Source organism: Cnephaeus nilssonii (genome assembly GCF_951640355.1).
Source record: "Cnephaeus nilssonii genome assembly, chromosome: 8".
NCBI classification, from domain to species: Eukaryota; Metazoa; Chordata; class Mammalia; order Chiroptera; family Vespertilionidae; genus Cnephaeus; species Cnephaeus nilssonii.
The window spans coordinates 90,509,004-90,526,725 of record NC_137079.1 but is presented as its reverse complement, the minus strand read 5'-3'; the positions used below and the strand labels follow the sequence as shown (position 1 = coordinate 90,526,725).

Sequence of the window (17,722 nt, the reverse complement as noted above, 5' to 3'; positions counted from 1 at the left end):
CTCCGGTCGTCCACCCCTCTCCCCCGTCTCCCTTCTGTAGCGGCCATGACACTCTGTGGGACCCTTCGGGCAGGAACAACTCCCCTGGGGGCCGCTCCCTGGCAGGTGTCAGTGGGATGACTGACCTGGGGCCCAAGGTGAGCTGGAGTAGGCTGGGTTTACCCCCATGGTTAACCCCAAAGCAGGTTGCTGGGGTGTATATGGCCATGTGTTATAGCTGGACAGCAGCAACGATGGGGCCACAGATGCAGGATAATTTCCACAGATATTTATTTTAAACCATGGAGGCGACTTTGCGTTGCTAACGTACATTGGTAATGGCTACACGTACAGTTCAGTTGGAGGGAAGCACAGTGGAAAGTGAGCAGAGTTAGAAACATTCCCAACATTCAGCAGCATCTGAAATAGAACTGAACAGACATTTTAACACTGTAGGAATCCCTGCTCAGTCCCACGTGATCACATTCAGGAAGTCAATGTCAAGGCTGCTTGGTTTGGTTGGTGGAATCAGTGACAGAAACCACATTTGAGAAATCTGTTCTATCTTCAGGCTTTTTACATCTTCAGCTGGATCCCTTGGAGAATCTCACTTCAAAAAGAAAAAAATATCCTCAAGTAACATGCCCGCTGCAGCCAGGCTCTGGCGTGGCCACAGACCGCTGGGCGTGCAGAAGAGAAACGTCCACGCCCCTGGTTATGGCTACAGTGGTCGACAGGCATGAGGTGGGGCTAGCACCTTCCCTGTTGTCCAGTTAATAACAGTCTTACTTTTCATGGATTTTCTTTCACAAAACAGTACATTGAAAAAAAAAGTCATTTAAAAGCAAGGCAAATGGCATAAAACACAATATATATGAGAATACAATGGTTACCAATGACACAGTATTTTGGTCCATACTTCATATTGGTGTATGCTACTGACATAAGGTTATCATCCATTTAAACGGGGAAAAAAGTGTATGTAAGTGAAACACTTTTTTCAAACCATTTCCCTTTTTATGGTATAGTTCTCCCTCTCGTGCTTCCCAGAGAACCAAGGGGGGAAAAAGAGAGGAGGAAAGAATCATGAATATCAAGGTCAGATTCTAAATTTAACCTTTTAAACCAACCCGTAGTCCCTGACTTTCTCTTCCAAGAAAGTCAGGTACACTTTTGACTCATAAACGTGAACATTTTAAGGCAGAACAGAAGACAAAGATGTTGCAATATGCTCCCATTTATCTGAGTTAAGTCAGCCACGTGAGGTTCGGCCACTGATAAAAGTCTAGGTCAGTTCAATAATAAATACGGTAACATTCATGGAATCACAGGATCTTGGGACTGGGAGGGCTCCTAAGAACAATCATCAAATGCAACCCTTATTCTAGGCGTAATCTGCTTCCCACATCACTGACAAGGGGCCATACGGCTTCCATTCCCTGGCATGGGAAACTCAAAGGAGGGATCCCATTCCAATTTTGGACAGATCTAATTTTTAGATATTTCTTTGGTGTGTTAGGCCTAAATATGCTTCTCAGTGGGAAGGACAATGTTTAAAGACAAAATTAAAACCCCTCAATCAGTAGTATATAATACATGGTTGTAAAGTTAAGTTAAAGTTTAAATATGAACATGGATGTTTTGAAACTGACATACGATACTTGGACACTGAAGGACAAAGGCAAATGGATGGAACAGCAGAACTAGGAAGTGCCAAGCCCCACGGTGAGAGGCGGGGCGTGGCCCTGCCTGGACAGAGCCCCTTTCACCGTCACTAATTGAGGAAAAGGTTCCCTTCGCTCGGAGAGGGCCATGCGATGAGGCTTTATCACATTCGCCACACTGCACTGAGGCGACGCTGCTTCTGTACCAAACGGCTTGGCTCTGCGTGTTAGTGTGATGCCAGCTGTCTAGAACAATCTCCTCCTGCTCAGGTCAAGGTCGTTCCTTTTGCAAAGGGGAGAAGCTAGCTCAGCCCACTTACGTAATTGTGCCATTAGATTCCTCCAGGCCATTCCATGCACGTGTGGTCTCCAGCTCTATCCACCACAATGCCTCCAGTGAGGGGCTGTGTGCCCAGAAAGTTCAGAAATTAGTTACCATGGGTCTTTTTAAGATAACATTCTAGGCATTTCCAAAGAAAAAGAAACTCTGATACTAGCCTGGACGGCAGGAAAACCTTGACTCTAAAACTGATGAGCCTCTAACCCTTTGCACTCGCTTGCTTTTTTCTTGATTCCTGCTACCGATGCTAACCGTGTCGAGTCACACTCGACACCGAGTGCAAAAGGCTAAGTAAACAAACGCCTCAAGGCCAACTATGTGCTGCCTCCCTCTCTGCAGTCATGAGCATCTGTGTTTCAAAGTGAGGCGAGCTCAGGCTCCAGGACTGCAGCCCAGAGCTTGATATTCTCTGGCAACTGCAAACCACCTGCAGCCGATGCAGCAGGCTGATGCCAGATCAGGGGCCTTTGTTTCTGCGGCCTGGAAAGTCATTTCCTCCCTCAACTCACCCTTTAGCTCGCTCTCAGATCAGCAAAGACTTTCCTCAGCGAAGTCCCTCTGGCCCCACCCACCCTGTACTGAAATGACCCATCTTCACATCTGCGTGGCCTCTGCCCTGGCCTGGAAATGGACCTGGTCATCCCAGGCCTAGTTCAGAGCCTGGCAGAGTGAGCACTCACCAAATGGTTGGCCGAAATGGACTGGAATCTCAAGGATTATCCAGATAACTGAGTGTTAAAAAGGAACTTAATTTCTGTGTTTTGCAATCAAATTGCTAGATATCCATGCTTTCACATCAGGAAAAATTTAACTTAGCATTATTTAACTTAGCAAAATGCTTCCTTTCACTTTAAAATGTAAATTTTAGTGAACAAGGTCTTTATACAATAAATTATATGAAAAGCCAAAACCAAGAGTGTCATTTAATGAATATTTATATTCAGTAACTTTCATACACAGTTTAGAGATATCTCTTTGCTTAAAAGTCAAAATTCAGGCTTTAAAAATAGATTAATGTTAAGCAAAAATAAATTATGCTTTTAAAAAATTAATCTCAAAACATGTAATGTTCCATAGGAAGGGCAAATGCTGTAGGCCCAGCAACTCACTCAAGGCCAACCTGTTAAGAGTCTTCAGACAAATGGGGTAGAGGTGCACTTACAATGCCCCGGATTCCCACTCACGTATTGCCACTGTGTGGTCTGTGGGGAAAGTGCAGGAAAGTTTATACTGATGAAGACCTGCAATAATTGCCTTACTACATGGTACCCGCCCCCCCCCCCCCCCCCACTCATAACCACAGGGCTGGGGCATAAGAAGTGTCAGATTTGCTCGATAAGGAACAAACCTGGTTCCTGAGGCGCCCTGTCTCAAGGCACTGAAGTCACTCCCCTTGATAGTGCCATTACCAGGTAATGTTCAAAAGCAATTGTTGCTTGAAAATCCTTCTTTTAGATTCTATTGTTTACACCTCAGCTAGTCTAACTGCCTGGTAGAACTAGTGCTTTGTGCATGGAACATTCTAGATCTCTGAAGATCCCTTCCAGTTTCATGATTTTATGATTCTTTGAATAAACCAAACAAATATATCATGGTTGACTGACCTCATATAAAAGACACACAACTTCAAGGGCTTAATGTAAAACCACCTTTGCTACTGTGGAGACATACAGGCAGTTAAAGGTTCCAGTAATATCATTTCTTTGGAGAAACCGAGAGCACGTGATTGGTTTTATCCTACCAAAGAAAGAACTATGTGCAGTTCTGCCACTTTCCCAACATAGCCATGCTAGGCATTACTTGCCAGAGCTGTTGTGTGTTGAAGTAATACAGGAAAATGTATGTAAAGTGCAAATCCAATAGGGCAAAGCAAGAACTATGACAGTTCACCTAGACAGGAGGGAAGGCAAGTGCGGGTGCCAGCTTCCTCCCTTGTGAATGAAGCCTCCATTTCCATAAAATGCTTGGAAGACACCCAACACCAGCACATAGATCTCTGAGTTACAAAAACAGTGGAGATTCAACATAATTCACAGTATTACAAACATACAAATTCAAGCACCCATTTACTTGAGGAGAAAGAGAAGCGCAGAGCAATGGATGCCTTGACATAGCTGTGGTTTGTGACTGCGACTCTCCTCACCAATGAAGTGTCAAGTGGTTTCAGTCTCCGAGTGGCTCTATGGGCTGGGGTACAGCCATGCTGGGAGGGAGATGGCTATCGTGACGTGCAGGGTCACAGACAGAGCCACCGGGGTGCACATGTGATCCCAAAGGGACAATCACCTTCCCAATGGGGTGTGAGCTCATCCAGACCTGACTCAGATCCATGCCAGGCATGCTGGGTGCCTGACCTACTGCCTTTCTAACACTGTGTCTTCCTCTCTGCATGTTCCAAAAGCTGGAAAACAGAGCGATCCATCCCTATTATTCATTTCCAACATTGTTCTCCATTATGTACAACTTAGTAATGGCTGCAGGCTCTAGTAATAAATTACAAAACAGACACCTGGATATTTTAAATTTAATTCCCTTTTTAAAGCTCTCTCACAGAGCAATCATGCAGTAAAGACTCTGACTTTAACAGCTTGATAGCAAGCAAGGGTAATGTGGAAGGGGCCAGTGAAGGGACAACTGGTAATCATTTCTGGGCACACACACGCGTGCACCTGAGCTCAGAGTATGGTCACGTGGGCTGGGCTGGTGACTGTCGTGCCCCGTGGCTGACGGGGGAGCACCAATGCTGCAGCGGTCACTCCAGGAAGCTCCTTCCCCAGGAAGCACGCTAGGTCAGTATTGGGGGGGGGGGGGGGGTACCCAAGTATGGTTGGTCGGAGTTGTTTTGGTTAGAAAGAAAAGTAATTAATGATCACGAGTGAAAAATTTGCTTTCCTGTAAAAGAGAAAAAAATCAGGAGGATTTAAAATACTACCACTAAAAAATTGTCAAATCAGAAGTGAACAGGAGACTGTGGAGGTAGGACTTGGAGAGAATGGGCAAGCAATTGGTCTGTTTACCTGAAAGTTTTATTTAACCTGGTAGTAATCCCCAAGAGACGTAGTGATTCCCACAAAACCCCCCAACAGGTGAGGGTTGAATGAGGTGATACCATGTAACGTGCTTAGAATGGGGCAGGCACATAGCACATGCTTGCCCACTTATTTAAATTCTATTTTTATAGGTGAAAATAAGATTTAAAAAAAAAAAGGAATTCAATATTGTGAGTTGAGTCACTAAAACACAGAATATTTCACTTTTATCAAATTTGATTGGATTCCCTTAAAATCAGAGTTCTTCAGACTGATTTTCTAAAGCCCCTTTTTACATTTCCAACAGGAAGACATCATGAGCTGTAAGATTCAGTACCTTTTATGTCTCAGACCACACAGTTTTAGTATAAGTGTGCAAAGTGTTCTAGTTTTTAAAGGGGGAGAAAATACAGATGGTGAGGAAGAGAACAGGATTCAACTTCACATAATGAACATGGTCAAGTTCAGAGGTGATGTCACACACAAAAACATAGCTTAAAGACACCTTTTTTTTTTTTAAGGACATAGGATTTTGTTTGTTTTTAATGCAAGTGAGGGAGAGCTATGTCAATAAAACTAAAACATGAAAGGCTCAGAAGGCTCCAATTGAATTAGAAACGATCCAGGCACTGATACTTGAAGCTCTGAGTTATAATCATCTACTCCCATGATGACAATGGCTGGGAACAGCTTTCTCATGGCATTTTTTAATATGGGAAAGACAGAGAAAATGGAGGCAGAAACACCAGGTCATTTCTACTCAAATAAGAACATGAATAAGTTAGACATTACACATCGTTCTTCAGGTGATTCAAGAAGTCAGTTGGTAAATCCACATGAATGGTTTTCCAAATCTCTCAATTGAAGAGGATTTCAAGGAAAACAGAAACACTGTTTATAAGCAGGGTAAATACATACACTGGTGAAAAGCAGATGAAGGTGAGAGTAGATACATAGAGAAGAAAAAGATGCTGACCACGTGATCCGTGCCCAAGTGAAGAAAACATGGAAACTGCTTTAAAATGACCAAAAATACCCTGAACAGACATTTCCCTCATTTTTCCGACACACAAAGCAACAACTAAAATGAAGTATTGAAAATATAAAAATTAAACACTCCACAGAGTTTACAGTATACTCAAACAATGCAGCAAGCCAGATTGTACAAACCATTTGTTAAAAAAATATCTTCTTTTATATTGTATGAACAAATTGAAAGAGTCCCCTCCAAGTGTTCATTCACTGGCTCACCACTTGTGCGCAGGTAATACGCAAACTCAGCTAGTTTCTTTAGTTTCTCTCTTCTCACATGTCTGCTTTACAGCTCCAGTAACGATTTGGATTAGAACAATCATTTCTTGAGTAAATACTATCTTTCAGATGCCTGGGAGTGTCATCAAGATACTACTGGGGTCATATCCCACAACTGTAAAAAGGAAAAGAAGATATACAATGAACTAGAATTACATTGTGTTGATGATAACCAATCCTTATAATTAAATTCAAGTAAATTTCTTTAATTTAAGAAGCAACTAATTATACTAACATGATTCTGAAATCTTTAAAATAGTACTTTCCACCAAAAAGTACTATAACATAAACCTCAAAACCATGGCCATGGCAGCTGGACATTTTCATCCAGCTAATGGAGACTAAGAGCAGATTAGAGCCATTTAAGGGGGAGGGGAACTAAACTATATTAGGCAGCAAATGGGTGCTAAGGATTGCTGTGTCCTTTCACTATCTTATCACATTCAATCCTCCAAACAATCCAAGGGGTCCATTTTAAAAAATAAAGGATCCGAGACTTATTTTAAACTTGCTGAAAGTTTCAGAGGCCTGGCAGCTTCCAAAAGGGGTTATTTAAACCACCTTACCCTGCTGCTGCCGCTGAGAATGGACCGGAATGGGCCTGGGAAGCAGAGCTCAGTGCGCTGGGCAAGCCTGTGCGATATGCCTGCGTGTTTCTCAGAAAACGAGGCAGGTGTGGCCCCTTCTACCCGGGACCTCTGCTGTGGTCCTCAGAGGGACCCTGCAGGAATGCTTGTGGACTAACTGATCTCACGGGGAAAAGGTCTTGTTTATTAATTGTTGGCTTATCAACTTCTACCATTCATTCAATGCTCATCTCAAATCCCTCCTCCTTCACAGAGCCACCTCCAGCAGCACCGCCTCCCTCTATGGAACTCTTAAAAGTAATTCTTGTCTGTATTACTCTTCTGGCCACTGCATATATGACCTATTATTAACTGTCTTTTTAAGAGTATGTCTCCAACTGACTAGCTGCTCCTTGCAGGCAAGAGCATGTCTTTATCTTGGTGTGTACACCCAGTGCCTGGCATGGGCCTTGTATGTATAAATGCTCACTGCCAAGGGAGCCCTTCTGAGCAGGTTTCACATAGCCTTGGTGCTCCTGTATATTCACAGAGGGCCAAACACGGAAAGCTCCTAATGTGAGAGCGCATCCTACCTTAATAACCTTGTCGGTTCCCGAAGTCAGTAGCCATCCCCGGGTTGCATCGAAATGCACATGCACAATGTTGTGTTTACTGTCGTGGAAAGTGGCTGTGGGCGCTCGTCTGGAGGAAGCAAAGAACGTTTCCAAGAGTGAAAAGTCATGACATAGGAATGAAGGATATCCAGAGTGACATTAAACTCTGATTTTTAGCCAAATGGCTAAACAGCCTCACTGTTAGAAATGTTGCTCAGATCTACCTTTATTCCCTGGTGACCTGGTAAAAAAGTTTTTTTAAGTAAAGGATTCTGATATTCTCCAAAATGGGAAAGAGATTCAAAAGTCCCTTATAGATTACTTGTTGCTCTAATAGAGCCTATGAAAATCTCTGTGTTTTCTGACAAATTAAAAAAGAAAACAAAATACCTCAGTGCTTTGGCTAAGTCTGATCTCAGGACTTGCTGGTAAAATAGTCTACCAAACACTGTTATCTGTTTTGCAGTTGTTTTTTTTTTTTTTTTTACACTGTACTAGGATAGAATGAACCACCTCAGTAGCTTCTGAGGCTAATACATTTCTATCACCACAATTACTTTAGCAACAGTTTTTTAATCTGTGCATATTTTTTAGTAAGAAGGTCTGTCAACTGCCCTGGCGCTCTGAAGGCACGAGAAGAGGCAGAGCAGTGATGTGGGAAAGGCGTCAGGGACATGGAAGGAGACAGCTTTTCTCCAATGTTCCAATGGGCTTTCTGAAGACGTTTGTTTTCTACTTTTAATCTATAACTAAATCTAAATAGATCTTCAGCATAATAAAAATGGTTAGTTTAAAATATTTAGAATTAAGGATTTAGGTTTAATTTGCAGACCCTTAGATCCTCTAGGATTGTGTATTTATCTATCTATAAAATGAAGAATTAGGCTAGAGTATCTCTAAGATCACATGCAGCTCTCTAATTTAATGAGAACTCATATTCATTTCATCATGTATGATGAGTGGAAAATAATCAGTGAACAGAAATACTTCTGGAAAGGCATTTTAATTTATATATGATATGGATAAATAATCATGGAAAACACATAAGTTAGGGTTATTTGTAAAAGAATACTTTATTAATTTGCCACGAATTCCCTTTAAATGCTCATTTACTATGGTGCATTTTAAATGTTTCTATTTACATGCATCTTTTAAGACACCCAGCTAGTACTTACATGGTTTTACTATATACAAGGCGCTGGAAGTATGTGGGGGTGGGGGCATTAGGCAGCCCTTTTCCTATGAAATCCTGCTGTAATTCACTAAAAGGAAAACTTGTTGCAGAGCATTCTGTTTACCTTTGGGGCAGTTTTTAATTAGCCAACACTAAAGAGACAGCATAGATTTGTCCCACCTACTAAGCACAGACACAGCAACCTAAGGTCCTGGTTTCTGGGCAAGACTGACCAGCAAGACTTAGTAGCTGGGCAACTGGTAGCATTTGTTTCTTAGGCAAAGGGCTTAGCTCTTCCTGGAAAATGAAACCTGTAGAGCAAGCATGTCAAACTCAAAGGCTAACATGGGCCAAATAAACAAGGTTTAAGTTTATGTGGGCCACAAAAAAACAAAAGCTTCAATTTTCATAGAAACGTAGGTTTATTTCGATAGAGACATGCTGAATACAAAGGGCTGAAATAAATGAGTAAACGATAACATAAAATAATAGAACATTTTAATAAAAATTAATATTTTTTCTTGAACATTAACTTACCAGACACTGAGTAACTGCACAAATAAGTGTGACACAAATAAACATATTTTTCTTGTTCTCCGAAAGTGAAATATTTCCTATTGTGCATGCCAAACAAGTCAGTCCAAGACTAATGACATGGCAATCGGCTGCTAAAATATTCGCTGCTAGTATTAGTGGAGAGAAATGCGCCTGCGCGTAAGGCGTGTAAGGGAAATGAATGCAGCACGATTATAGTAATCAGTCATTAGCGAACGTTGTAGTTCGTTATTAATAATTATGTATAACAGGATATTGTAAAAATTAAGTTACAAAATTTTTATTAAAACGTTTCTTATATACCATTATATTGGCTGGGCTGCAAAAATATTCATTGTGGGCCGCATGCGGCCAACAGGCCACGAGTTTGACATGCTTGCTCTAGAGCCTAAGGCTGATTTGGCTCCTGTAGAAGATACCAGCTTGGGCTAGAAAGTGAATCCTTGACTCTGAACTCCTGAGCACTTCTCAAGAAAATGAGTATACAGAAGGCTCTGCTTGAAGAATACCTATTTGCAATGCACATACCCCGGGGTTGAGAAGAGCACAGGGATGCATTCTTTGTGTGTACTCTTCCCTCCCAAGTCAAAGAGAACACAATCTCTTGGTGGAAAGGTGGGCTTTGCCCACTTGCCAGGATCTACATTCTAAACCAGCAGGAACTAGGGCATCAGTAGTCACGACTGTGGTGCTGGGTGCAGCTCTCAGTTCACATTCTCTCCTTAACCTTGACAATTTTGCACACTGCTGGAACTTACTCTTCATCTGTGATGGCCTCATGGCAGCTGTCACAGACCCTCACTTCAAACTCGAAGCCCATCAGGGGGATGGAGGAACGTTTGGAGCTGCACTTGCCGCAGACGGCCTTCCCGCACTTGCGGCAGTGGTGCTGCGGAGAGAGAACCGGGACTTGTTAGGGCCGCCGTGCCTCGGCGTCTCGGGGTATGCTCAGCAGTGATCAACAGCGTTTAGCTGAGGATGCTAAACAAGGTTGCCCCCCAAAACTGAAAGGAACACACCAGTTGTGTTTATTCAGAATGAAGACTGCTGGGAAACACACCTGACTGCCACCTCCCCTCTGCCTCCTTACCCCATTCTTGGTCCTCTCTGGTTATCATCACTATGATTTCTAGAGGAACACCCAGCAGTCAGGTTATCTTAAAGCCGAGTGTAATTAGGAAGTGCCATCTCCAGAGATTATGCTGCCTCATGAAGGAGAATTGGAATGAACCCTGCTTCAATCCATTGTCTATACTCTAGTCACGCCTGATCTAGGTGAGCAACGAAATCAACTTTTGGTGTTTTAGGGATGACCAAACCCAAGCATGGAATCAGACTGAAATGTCGTATTATAAGTAGATCCAAATAACTAAAACTAAGACAAAGGACCAGTGAAATTATTAAGAATTAATAAATACCACTTCTATAATTGCATGGTTTGGTACCAATATGAGCTAAAGCATGATCCCTCTAACTTTAAGGTATATTTCAATAGATGTCAGCAGAATTCTAAAGTCCTATACCTTAACTACTTACTGGGGACAAATCTCTATAAAACTGAATCCAGTAGAAATGAGCTATAGCAGATAAAGGGAACAAATTAATGTGCACTCACAAAGAGACTCCATGATAATAATTTACCCCTATTTCTTCTAAGATCACAAGGTAAAGTTATTTCCACACTATTACATTTTGATGAAGCAGCCCTATCACTCACCTGTCTTAGGCCAATTTTCCTACTGTCCCACATTTGCTTGAAGTTCCAGAAGAAAGGCTGATCACACTTTTGGCAGGAATCACTGTCCAACCATTCAGGGGTCTTGTCAAATAAAACACACAGCAGGTCACAGTGAGAAACAGTAACCTAAGGTTACTTGATATAAGTTACAGTGATGAAACAGAATCAGGATATGCTTATAAGAAACAGAAGCACAATTTCTCCATCATTTAAAAAATATTTATAAATGTCTATTATGTGTCAGGCCCTGGGATGTAGTGATGAATAAAAAGAATCTCATGGAGAAGCATTATGGTAGGCTAAACATGAAAATATTATTAATAACTAGAAGCCCGGTGCACGAAATTCGTGCACGGCGGGGGGTTGTCCCTCAGCCCAGCCTGTACCCTCTCCAATCTGGGACCCCTCGAGGGATGTCCGACTGCCCGTTTAGGCCCGATCCTGGGGATCGGGCCTAAACGGGCAGTCGGACATCCCTCTCACAATCCAGGACTGCTGGCTCCCAACTGCTTGCCTGCCTGCCTTCCTGATTGCCCCTAACCACTTCTGCCTGCCAGCCTGATCACCCCCTAACCACTCTGCTGCCAGCCTGGTTGATGCTTAACTGCTCCCCTGCCAGCCTGTTTGCCCCCAACTTCCTGCTCTACCAGCCTGGTCACCCCTAACTGCCCTCTCCTGCAGGGTTGATCACCTCCAACTGCCCTCCCTTGCAAGCCTGGTCCCTCTCAACTGCCCTCCCTTGCAGGCCTGGTCCCTCACAACTGCCCTCCCTTGCAGGCCGGGTGCCTCCCAACTGCCCTCTCCTGCTGGCCATCTTGTGGTGGCCATCTTGTGTCCACATGGGGGCAGGATCTTTGACCACATGGGGGCAGCTATATTGTGTGTTGCAGTGATGATCAATCTGCATATTACTCTTTTATTAGATAGGATAAAGGCCTGGTACAGGGGTGGGGGCCAGCTGGTTTGCCCTGAAGGGTGTCACAGATAAGGGTGGGGGTTCCCTTGGGGTGTGGGGCGGCCAGAGCGAGGGGCCTGTGGTGGTTTGCAGGCCGGCCACGCCCCCTGGCAACCCAAGGGGAGGCCCTGGTATCTGGAATTTATTTTCCTTCTACAATTGAAACTTTGTAGCCTGGAGCAGAGCCAAGCCTGGGGCTCTGGCAGCCATTTCTGTGGCAGTTAATTCACCTTCTACAATTGAAACTTTGTAGCCTTAAGCGGGTGAGCCGGGCCAGGGTGTGCGGAAAGTTTTGCTTCCCCTGTTGCCGCCGGCAACCCTGGCCTGCTCTCTCAAGCTCCATTCTGCCGCCATTTGTTTGAATTTGTTTACCTTCTACTATTGAAACTTTGTAGCTTGAGTGGAGGCTTAGGCCTGCAATGGCTATGGAAAGCTTGGCTTCCTCTGTTACCTGGGAAACCTTGCTCTCTGTGGCTGTAGCCATCTTGGATTGGGGTTAATTTGCATATTTGCCCTGATTGGCTGGTGGGCATGGCTTGGCTGGTGGGCGTGGCTTATGTAGCGGAGTGATGGTTAATTTGCATATTACCATTTTATTAGAGAGGATAATTATTTAAATAAGTATCAGTGCAAAGGCCTGAAAAGAAGCACAGAGTGCTGAGTGCTATGACCTAGTCAGAGTTCAGGGGTGTTCAGGGGGAGCTGGGGCTTTATCAGCAGTCTTGACAGCTACCTTGAGGCTTCAGGACTGTATCTCATTCTCTGTATGCAATTATATTTGCTTTGTGTACAATTATGTAATTGCACATTACACGTACACACAGATATCTGTGTTGGAGGGACAGAGCCTGACCACGGTAGGTACTCAGAGATGCAACTTGTCCCTGTCCACTCGTGGCACAGTCCAGCAGGGTTTGAAACTGCTCCTTGCCTCATGGGTCACACAATAGTCTGACTTCGTTCACTATTTCCCAGCCCCATCACGAATACTCTAATCTATGTCAAACAGGTGTTTTTTTAAAAAAATATATTTTATTGATTTTTTACAGAGAGGAAGGGAGAGGGATAGAGAGTTAGAAACATCGATGAGAGAGAAACATCGATCAGCTGCCTCTTGCACACCCCCCACTGGGGATGTGCCCGCAACCAAGGTACATGCCCTTGACCGAAATCGAACCTGGGACCCTTCAGTCCACAGGCCAACGCTCTATCCACTGAGCCAAACCAGTTAGGGCTCAAACAGGTTTAAAAGTTGTGTTAAGTTTAAAGCTATTCTCTAGTAAATCTTCATAGATTAGGCTTATAGTGACGCTGCATTTGCTTCTATAGTTCCATGTTCATCTCTGTAAATTCATTACCTGGCAGAGGCACTGATCTCTTTCCACATGTCACCAAACCCAAGGAACCTTGAAAAATAAACCCAATCCCAGGGTTTCCCAAAAGTGAATTCCAGGGAACTCCCACTTGACTCTTAATGTAAAAGAGGCATGAGATCAAACAAGTTTGTGAAATGTGTAAACAGCCTGTTTCCTCTCTGAGATTCATAATAGACAGCAGCATAGTAAAGGCTAGGAAGGCCTTTTTCTTTTTGAAACTGCTCTTTTTTAAAAATATATTTTTATTGACTTCAGAGAGGAAGGGATAGGGAGAGAGAGATAGAAATATCAATGATGAGAGAGAATCATTGATTGGCCGCCGCCTGCACGCCCCACACTGGGGATTGAGCCCACAACCCAGGCGTGTGCCCTTCACCGGGATCAAACCTGGAACCTTTCAGTCCACAGGCTAACGCTCTATCCACTGAGCCAAACTGGCTAGGGTTAAGGCCTTTTTCTATTGATGTAATCCTTTTCTAAGGAATACCTGTTAAGGAACAGCGTTAGGGATTTAGCCTATTTTCCTACCTTCAAGCAGAAATAAACCTAAAGCTATATATGTTCTCAAAAGAAAAGTAAAAGGGTGACATTTTAAGAGCTCTAATTCCTTTTTTCTTTTTTTAAAGAATAGTTTATTGCTTTTAGAGAGAGAGGAAGGGGAGGGAGAGAGAGAAACATTGATGTAAGAGCCAAACATTGATCGGGCTGCCATCTGCCCACTCCCCATAGGGGATTAAGTCCAAAACCCAGGCATGTGCTCTGACCAGGAATCAATCAAGCCAGCAACCTCCCGGTGCACAGGACGACACCCAACCGAGCCAAAACCGAAGAAAGTAGCCTTAAGTTGCTTCGTAATGTTCATGTCTTAGTCAATTTAAAGACATTTAATAAAATACAAAGGTTTTAGCTAAAGACATTTTACACCTAAAAGTCATACTTATGTTGTGATTTTTTAGAACAGTTTTGATGCAGGAAGATTCACAGAAAACTTTAACATACATACATCACTGCATCTTGTACAAGGAAGCATGCAAGGTTGAGGATGCATATCAAATGCATCACAGTGGTGTCTATGAATGAGGAGGGAGTTGGGAGTAAGTATTGGGGAAGGGAAAAAAATAAGTCACCATGTGATGTGTAGTATAATTCAATCTCATTTTTTGTTAAAAAAAAATCTTCCATATGTGTATATGTAGAGAAAAGGATAAGGAGGAATACTTGACTGTTAAGTGTGATATTTCTGGGTGTGGTATCATGAGTAACTGCATTCTATTTGTTAGTGAGCACTCTGAAATTTTCTACAAAGTGTATTTTATTACATACTAGAGGCCCGGTGCACGAAATTCGTGCAGGGGGGGGGTGTACCTCAGCCCAGCCTGCACCCTCTCCAATCTGGGACCCCTTGAGGAATGTCTGGCCACCCGTTTAGGTCCGATCCAGGACTGCTGGCTCCCAACCACTCACTTGCCTCTGCCTGATTGCCCCTAACTGCGTCTGCCTGCCAGCCTGATCACCCCCTAATCATTCCACTGCCAGCCTGATCAACGTATAACTACTCCCCAGCCAGCCCAATTGCCCCTAACTGCCCTCCCCTGCTGACCTGGTCACCCCCAACTGCCCTCCCCTGCTGGCCGGGTCATCCCTAACTGCCCTCCCCTGCAGGCCTGGTTCCCCCCAACTGCCCTCCCCTGCAGGCCTGGGTCTCCCCCAACCTACCTCCCCTGCAGGCCTGCCCCCCGCAAACTGCCCTCCCCTGCAGGCCTGGTTCCCCCCAACTGTCCTCCCCTGCAGGCCTGGTCCCCCCCAACTGCCCTCCTCTGCTGGCCCGGTCACCCCTAACTGCCCTCCCTGCTGACCTGATCACCCACAACTGCCCTCCCCTGCAGACCTGGACTCCCTCAACTGCCCTCCTCTGCTGGCCCGGTCACCTCTAACTGCCCTCCCTGCTGGCCTGATTGCCCACAACTGCCCTCCCCTGCAGGCCTGGTTCCCCCCAACTGCCCTCCCCTGCTGGCCTGGTCCCCCCCAACTGCCCTCCCCTGCAGGTCTGGTCCCCCCAAACTGCCCTCCCATGCAGGCCTGGTCCCCCCCAAATACCCTCCCCTGCAGGCCTGGTCCCCCCCAAATGCCCTCTCCTGCAGGCCTGGTCCCCCCCAAATACCCTCCCCTGCAGGCCTGGTCCCCCCCAAATGCCCTCCCCTGCAGGCCTGGTCCCCCCCAAATGCCCTCTCCTGCAGGCCTGGTCCCCCCCAAATACCCTCCCCTGCAGGCCTGGTCCCCCCCAAATGCCCTCCCCTGCAGGCCTGGTCCCCCCCAACTGCCCTCCTCTGCCAAACTGGTCACCCCCAACTGCCCACAACTGCCCTCCCCTGCCAGCCATCTTGTAGCGGCCATCTTGTGTCCACATGGGGGCAGCCATCTTTGACCACATGGGGGTGGCTATCTTGTGTCTTGGAGTGACAATCAATTTGCATATTACTCTTTTCTTAGATAGGATACTTTGAAAAAATGATAAAATTTTGAAAAAATGGTTTTTATTAGCCTATGGGATATCAACCCCAATGCGATCAGCCACTTGATGTCTTCATCGTCTGCCCCACTCCCCAGCCAGCCTTTTGTCTCTGTCGCTTCCCCTGTGCATGCACACCAATGTTCCACTTGCGATGGCTCATGTTCATTTGGTCTTTACTCTTGCTGTTTCTTGTCCTGGTCAGAGCACGTTCAGACCCCATCAATCTTTTAGAACTATGTCCTTCCCCTACCTTTCTCTGAAAACATCAGATGACAATAGTAACATCCCTTCCTAAATATCCAGAACTAATGCCCTATCTTACGTCTACTGCAATTAATTCATTTGTACCATTTCATAGTTTTCTTAAGTTTTCTCTCACATGTCTTTTCTTCTAGAAAGCCTGCCAGCGCTGCAGGGCAGGGACTGCTTCATCAGTCTCAGACCTCCCTAGGTGAGCACTGCACAGCACTTGCCATACCAGGAAGGCGCTCCACAGATACATCTCGGGATTTCTGTTTATATGACACTTGCAAAAAAATGGATGGAACCATCTCCACTGCTCATTTAGAGTTCTGAATCACTCAATAAGATTTAAAATAGTCAACAAGTACCGAGTGCTCATATATCTGGATGTCAAAAGGCATAATTTTAAGCAAGATGGCTCTAAGGCAGTGATGGGCAACCTTTTGAGCTTGGTGTGTCAAACTTCGCCAAAAAAACTGAGCATAACTCGGGTGTGTGTCACTTTGAGGAAAAAACTAACTCCAAGACTCTAGTCGCAAAAGTTTCATCCTCAGGAGCAGCAAATGTTTCATTCTTGGCATGCGGCCGCATGTCATAAAAAATGGCTACCCATGTCAGTGCTGACACGCGTGTCATAGGTTCGCCATCACTGCTCTAAGGACTGCCCACCAACCACCTGGTTTCATTATCTTCCTTTGGGCCTTTGTCCATCCCGGGCAGAGCCTGCCTGCTGCTCAGAATGAGTCACCCCTCACACCAAGATGTGCCTTGATGGTATTGGGATTCTTTTGAGCTAAAGGCACTTGAGACCCTGCAAGGCCAACATAAACTTTTATCTGTCCCTTAAAGAATATCTATAGAGTAGGGCAAACTTCTAATTACTGAACATGCTTTTCTTACTGTCCTACAATGACCTTCCTTCCTTCTGAAGACCCAAGGTGATTCCTAGCTAAGAATATCATTATTACATCATTTTCCCTCTCTGTCTTTGAACCTCTCATGTATGTAAGTTCTCTGACTCTCTCATATATGTGGAGTTTCCATACATATGTATGTGTCACATTCGGTTATTTTATCTTGTTAATCTGTTCCACGTCTATTTGAACTTGGACCAACTGAAAGACCTTGGGGGTAGAGGAACGCTTCTTCCTCCCACAGTGCACTGAGGGGAAAGAGCCCACTGGTCCTCTCCTCCCGGGTCAGGCCAATTAGGCCAGGGAAGAGGCCGGGCAGACTGGCTGTGATTGTGCCTTCAGCAGCTTCCATGCAGAACCACGCTCAAAGGGATAGCCTGGCCAGCATGGCTAGCACACAATGCATTGATTTCCATGCCTTTATACTGATGGGGCCGAAGGGTACTTTGAAAAGCAATATTCCATAATTCCCTACTTCCTAATAATAACGATCATTTTAATTAGTTACTAATAGAACTCCTGTGGATTTATGGTTTCAGCAAATCAAGTTTTAATCTTCTGAAGCATTTAATTACTAACATTTGAAAGGCATTAGATTGTGGGTAACATTCTCTTGAAATGAGATTGGGTGAGGGCAGGAAAAGAAGTTGGGAAATTGCTTTTGTCTTTTTTTAAAGTGTTGCTTTTCTGAAACATAAAAAGCATACACTGCCAATGGGAAAGTTTACCCACCATCATTCTAGGGAAATGAG

At 44.5% G+C, this 17,722-nt stretch overlaps 1 protein-coding gene across 1 annotated transcript in view; it reads right to left on the bottom strand.

Moving 5' to 3' along the window:
* Nucleotides 1–253: 253 nt before the first annotated feature.
* WDFY2 (WD repeat and FYVE domain containing 2) overlaps nt 254–17,722 on the bottom strand; it is a 224,106-nt gene continuing 206,637 nt past the window's right edge. Inside the window, exons 9-12 of the mRNA XM_079778649.1 lie at nt 10,950–11,051; nt 9,991–10,121; nt 7,483–7,591; nt 254–6,438 (exon numbers count right to left, since the gene is read on the bottom strand). Of these exons, the coding sequence (XP_079634775.1) occupies nt 6,409–6,438; nt 7,483–7,591; nt 9,991–10,121; nt 10,950–11,051 (372 nt within the window). The 3' untranslated portion in view covers nt 254–6,408. The remainder of the gene's footprint in view (nt 6,439–7,482; nt 7,592–9,990; nt 10,122–10,949; nt 11,052–17,722) is intronic.